This window comes from Pseudozyma flocculosa, assembly GCF_000417875.1.
Source record: "Pseudozyma flocculosa PF-1 unplaced genomic scaffold scaffold00010, whole genome shotgun sequence".
Taxonomy (NCBI): domain Eukaryota; kingdom Fungi; phylum Basidiomycota; class Ustilaginomycetes; order Ustilaginales; family Ustilaginaceae; genus Pseudozyma; species Pseudozyma flocculosa.
Genome location: NW_006920878.1, coordinates 485,847 through 491,751, shown reverse-complemented (window position 1 = coordinate 491,751; position 5,905 = coordinate 485,847). Strand labels below are relative to the sequence as shown.

General features: G+C 63.8%; 3 protein-coding genes across 3 annotated transcripts in view; 2 read left to right on the top strand and 1 right to left on the bottom strand.

Moving 5' to 3' along the window:
* Positions 1-568, top strand: part of PFL1_03391 (uncharacterized protein) — a gene marked incomplete at both ends in the record, with an annotated part of 1,454 nt that extends 886 nt beyond the window's left edge. The window contains one exon of the mRNA XM_007880908.1: positions 101-568. Within this exon, the coding sequence (XP_007879099.1) occupies positions 101-568 (468 nt within the window). The remainder of the gene's footprint in view (positions 1-100) is intronic.
* Positions 569-794: 226 nt separating this feature from the next.
* On the bottom strand, positions 795-2,253 carry PFL1_03390 (uncharacterized protein; the record flags this gene model as incomplete). Its single annotated transcript, XM_007880907.1, has 6 exons — positions 795-999; positions 1,097-1,202; positions 1,303-1,354; positions 1,459-1,581; positions 1,667-1,783; positions 1,876-2,253. 6 exons carry the CDS (start codon positions 2,251-2,253, stop codon positions 795-797), a joined length of 981 nt encoding a protein of 326 aa, XP_007879098.1.
* Positions 2,254-2,936: 683 nt separating this feature from the next.
* On the top strand, positions 2,937-5,167 carry PFL1_03389 (uncharacterized protein; the record flags this gene model as incomplete). The annotated part of the gene is made up of 2 exons (XM_007880906.1): positions 2,937-2,994; positions 3,138-5,167. The coding sequence occupies 2 exons, from the start codon at positions 2,937-2,939 to the stop codon at positions 5,165-5,167; spliced, it is 2,088 nt and encodes a 695-aa protein (XP_007879097.1).
* Positions 5,168-5,905: the final 738 nt, after the last annotated feature.

The following is a 5,905-nucleotide window of genomic DNA, read 5'->3' as shown; positions in this document are numbered from 1 at the left end:
CGTATAACCTTCGGTATAATGTATGCTATACGAAGTATTACGCCAGACCCGNACCGAGGCCACACCGCCGAGGGCGCCACCGAGGCCATCAATTGCCGAGTCTCCGGTCTCCGAGGGCGCCACCGAGGGCTCCACCGAGGCCGCTGCCGCCACGATGGGCGCCACCGAGGGCTCCACCGAGGCCGCTGCCGCCACGATGGGCGCCACCAAGGGCTCCACCGAGGCCGCCGCCGCCACGATGGGCGCCACCGAGGGCTCCACCGAGGCCGCTGCCGCCACGATGGGCGCCACCAAGGGCTCCACCGAGGCCGCTGCCGCCACGATGGGCGGTGCCGAGCCGGCTGTTCAGTACGTTAGGTCGACCGAGACGGGCAAAAAGCACGTCGTCCTCGTCCAGAGGCGTCACGGCGCAGCCTCGAAGATCGCCATCGGCGCCACTGGCGAAGAGGCGTGCTTCAAGTACCAACTCGGCCAGTGCGATATTGAGCGCTGCGACGTCAAAGACGCCGCGCACCGCTGCGCCGGCTGTACCGGAGCTCACCCTCTGTCCGTTTGCCCTGAGGTCTAGGATGACCAACATCACAGCCGCCCGCCGGCGATCTAGGGCGGCTCATGGATTCCCACTCTTCGTTTCGTTTGATCCCGCTGTTCACTCAAAAGAAAAACACACACACGCAAAAAAAAAGCCGCACGCAGCCCTGTACCACCACCGCATTGTACCACCACCACATTTGTACGACCACCCACATCTTCCGAATCCAAAAAGTCGCCGGCCGATTTGTGTGATTCACTAACTACTCGATCATGGTGCCGGGAGCCGAGAGGATCCTCGACTCTTCTCGGCGTCGATACGCCGCCACCCGCTTGGCGAGGCGGGGGTCCGGCTTGAGCGATCGGTGCGAGAGCTTGACGTTGCACGCGCTGGCGGGGCACACCTTTTCGCCCTTCCCGACGTACGAGAGGATGCTCTCGCGGTCGTAACTGTGTGGGCATCCGGTGCTGTTGCGCACGCGAGGCGAGCCAGACAAGGGACGGGGAGAGGATGAGCGAGGCGACGGGCGGGCGTCGAGAGCGAAGGATGCTCATGACAACGCACCTCGACACTGGATCGATGAGCAGCTTGGCAGAGTACGGGCACTTGTAGTCCTGCCGTGTTCCGCCGACTTGGATGTCATCATCATCGTCGTCCTCGTCGCCTTGCTCTGCGGATGGACGTTGGAGAGGCAGCGTGGCAGAGGCTCAGGAGGATGCCGACGGACGGTGGAGGAAGAACGGTGGCAGTGGGGTGGGGGCGAGGCTCACCTGCGGGCAGGAACTCGTTGATGGGGGGCATTGCGCTGTCCTCCACTGCAGCCTGTGGATCGTGGTGGACCGTCGTCAGGGCAAGGTGGCCGAGCGGTGGAGGAGATCAGCGGCGACGATCTGCGGATGCTCCCGTCCCGGCCACGTTGGACTCACCCAGGCGCTCTCGCGAAACGAGACGTACTCCTGGCTCTGGCCGTACTTTTTCCGCGTCGTCAAGGCGCTGTACGCCTCGAGCTGCTCGCACGTCAGGTTGCTGTACTCTGTGGCTGGATCGAGCTGTCGACGGTGGGGCAGAGCAAGCGATGGGATCAGCGAGGGGCCGCAGGGACCACAGGCCAGCCGACGGCACAGAACCACTGACCACGGTCGGTTCCCCCTCGAGGCGGCGGAGAAGGGCCTCGAGAGATGTCTTCCTCGTTTTGGCCTCGGCCTGCGCGTCGACCAGTTCGCGGTAGTCGGCGTCGAGCTGGACGAAGGCCTGGCGTTGGGGGCAGAGGGGGAGGGACATCGTCATCAGAGAGGAGCTACGTAGCTGGCGCTTGTTCGATGCGGTGTGATGAGTTGGCTCACCTCGTTGTCGATCGTCTCCTCAACCTCGCACAGGTCCGAGGTGGCCTCTTCCAGCGATGCCATGGCTTGGCGGATGGTGTCCTCGTGCGGCCCGTAGCCCGCGATCATCTGGCCGACTGCGGCCGCGGAGTCCCGGTCGAGCGGCTGCGGGCGATAATCGGCGGCTCGGACTCGTGGCTGCTGCCCTTGACCACTGCTGCCGCTTGCGGCTTGAGCTTCGTCGCCTCTGGCATGGGGTTGGCTGCGTGCCGCGGTGGCTCCACGATGTCGGCTGGTCGCAGGAGGTTGGTGCGAGGGGCGCTGCAGCACGTCGCCGCCATCCGTCTCGTCGTCATGGATTGGCTGCCTCCGTCTGGAGCTGCTGCTAGCCTGCATCATTGCTCCTTGTAGATGATCGAGGCGCTAGAAGTGAGCGGCCAGGGCGTGGGCGGGACGAGGAGCGATGGGGATGAAGGCAAGACGAGTAACTAGGTGGGCAGAAGACGAGGTGTTGGTGCCGACTGGACCCTGAGAGTTGTGCGGCTTCTGTGGGGCCGCTGCTGCAGCTCCGCGTCTTTTTCGCGCAGACAAGGAAGGCTCGAGGCCTTGAGGTGCGGCTGGTCTGAAAGGCCTGGCTGGCCTGGCGAAGACCGTGGGGTTAGTCCAACAAAGCTCGCGACTCGGAAGTCGGTGAGGACAGGCGACCGCCTGCCCGCTGCAGCCAAGAGGGAGATGGCCTTCCCCCCTGCGACCGGCCAGAAAAAAATTTGGCTGGCAGGTCCCTGCAACCCTCGAACTCAGCGCTCCCTCACCTCGGTCTCCCTTCCTCCCCACCCTGGGCCTATCCGTACCTTGAACACTTCTCTCCCGTCGCACTCCAACCGCACCTGCACTCTTTCGTCCCATCATCACCACTCCTTTTTGCTTCTGGCCAGTCGGTCCGCTGCCCCTGGACGTCGCTTCAGCAGCCTGCGCCCGTCTGCACGCCTGCGACCTGCCGCCGAACGTCCTACGCCATCGCCATCGCCCCAGCCCTAGACCGCCGAGCGACTGCCAGAGAACCCCAAGACCGACTGCCGGCAATGAAGTACATCGTCGTTAGCGGAGGTGTCATCTCGGGCATCGGCAAGGGCGTCATCGGTAGGTTCACCTCCTCTGCCCCGTCCTCGCCTCGCCGAGAAGCCGCGTCCCAGCGACCGAATGTCCGGCTCTTCTCGCCTGCGACTTTCTCCCCGCTTACACCGTGCCTTGCCTACGGCCACATGCCTGTACCACGCCCTCAGCCTCGTCGACGGGCCTTTTGCTCAAGACGCTCGGCCTGCGTGTGACCGCGATCAAGGTGGATCCTTACATGAACATTGACGCCGGCACTATGTCGCCCACCGAGCACGGCGAGGTCTATGTCCTCGACGACGGCGGCGAGGCCGACCTGGATCTCGGCAACTATGAGCGCTACCTCGACGTCACCCTCAGCCGCGAGAACAACATCACCACGGGCAAGATCTACCGCGAGGTTATTGAAAAGGAGCGCCGGGGCGACTACCTCGGCAAGACGGTCCAGATCGTCCCGCACCTCACCAACGCCATCCAGGACTGGATCGAGCGCGTCGCCCAGAGACCCATCGACGACAGTGGAGAGTCGCCCGACGTGTGCATCATCGAGCTCGGCGGCACCGTTGGCGACATCGAATCCGCCCCCTTCGTCGAGGCCATGCGCCAGTTTCAGTTCCGCGTCGGCCACGAAAACTTTGCCCTGATCCACGTCAGCCTCGTCCCCGTCATTGGCGGCGAGCAAAAGACGAAGCCCACCCAGGCTGCGATCCGTGACCTGCGTGGACTCGGTCTGGTGCCCGACATGATCGCCGCGCGCTGCGCCACCCCGCTCGACCGCTCCGTCATCAACAAACTGTCCATGTTCTGCCATGTTGGGCCCGAGCAGGTCATGGCAGTCCACGACGTCGGCTCCACCTACCACGTACCCCTCCTCCTCGAGCAGCAGGGCATGGTCAAGTTCTTTGAGAAGCGCCTCGGCCTCGACCTCAACGGCGGCATCTCGCCACAGATGCGCGAGCGCGGCCTCGACCTGCGCAACCGTTGGCGGGACCTCACCGTCGGTCACGATCGCCTCATCGACAAGGTCGAGATCGTCCTGGTCGGCAAGTACACGTCGCTTCACGACTCGTACATGTCAGTGGTCAAATCGCTCGAGCACGCTGCGCTGCGCTGCCACCGCAAACTCGAGCTGCACTGGGTCGAGTCGGGCGACCTCGAGCCGCACACCGAGAGCGAGAATCCGGTCAAGTACCACCAGGCTTGGCAGGCGCTGTGCTCAGCCAAGGGCATCCTCGTCCCCGGCGGCTTCGGCACCCGCGGCACCGAGGGCATGATCAGCGCGGCTCGCTGGGCGCGAGAAAAGCGCGTCCCGTACCTCGGCATCTGCCTCGGCTTCCAGATCGCCGTCATCGAGTTCGCACGCAACGTCTGCGGCATCGAGACGGCCGGCTCGGCTGAGCTGGAACCCGACTGCAAGGACCCGGTCATCGTCTACATGCCGGAGATCAGCAAGACTCACCTGGGCGGCACCATGAGGCTGGGCTTGCGGCCGTCCGTTTTCGGGCAAGGCACCGAGCAGTGGAGCAAGATACGCGCCCTGTACGGCAACCAGCCTATCGTCTGGGAGCGCCACCGTCAGCGCTATGAGGTCAATCCTGCCTACGTCGAGCGCATCGAGCGCGGCGACGCCGACTTGAGTGGCGCACCTCGCAGGGCCCAGGCGGTGCCCAGCTCGATCCCGCCCATGTCTCCCGATGGCAGCACGCGCGCCGGCAGCTGGTCTCGCACTTCGTCGCAGGCCGAGGTTCTGCTGCCCGAGCCGAACGAGATGCGCTTCGTCGGCCGCGACGAGAAGGGCGAGCGCATGCAAATCGCAGAGATCCGCGACCACCCATACTTTGTCGGCATGCAGGCGCATCCCGAGTTTGCATCGCGGCCGCTCAACCCATCGCCGCCCTTCCTCGGATTCGTCGCCGCCTCGGCCGGCCTGCTCGACGAGCAGATCGCCGTGCAGCGCAACTACCTGCCACCGCATCCAAAGAGCATGATGGTCTCCGAGGCCGAGCTGCTGCGGCGGCGCGACGCAGGTGAGAGCAGCCGCAAGCCTGCTTCGACGCCGCCCGGCGCCTCGACGCCGACGCGCAGCCGGAGCCTGAGCAACAGGCCAAAGGCGGACCTCGCCGCCGCTGCTCGGTTGGCTGCCGCGCAGCAGGCCGATGGCGCTCCCGCCGCCGTCGCGGAGCCGACACCTGAACAGTAGTACCAGCCTTGTTGTCCATTCTTCGACGTCATCCAAGATGCTTTTGATCGTCATTCCACGTCCGGTCCCTTCGTTGGCCTGGACATTCGCTGAGCCAGCCTTGTCGCAAGCAAGCGTGCCTGCTCAGTTTCGGCCCCAAAAGATGTGTTCGACCTGACCCCTCTTTGTTTGCTGAAAGCTCTCTAGCTAAAGGTCAGTTTCGCGCCACGGTCCTCGAACGTGAAGATCCGTCAAGTCCTAGAAGGCTTGTATCGCAGCAAGCATCACTTCGCTAATCCAACAAAAGGATAGGGGCTACCGGTCGGACAGAAACCATAATGTCTGCATGCGTGAACAGCCTCTACTCCAAGAAGCTGAAAGGAGGCAGGTAACACAAGCTAAGGTGAGCACATGTAAATGGCGCGGAGATGGGGCGAAAGAGTTGATTACGCTCAAGGCGCAAGCTAAGGGTACACGAGAGTCGACACGTAGATCGATAGAACGCGACGGGCACTACGTTGAGCGAATTCTTCTCCGCTCGAGACCCCGTTCACCCTGCCATCGGAGGAGAGGGACGGCGGGAGGGGTAATCAAACCTCAACCTCCATTCCACTAGCAGACCTCTTTCGGCTTGCCAACGGAGGGAGGGAAGACTTTTTTCACCCGGCAGATCTCTTTCGACCTGCCAAGGTCGGACCCCGATAGCAGACCTCTTTCGGAATGCTTTTCGGGGGGGGAAGGAGGGGGGGGATTTATTTT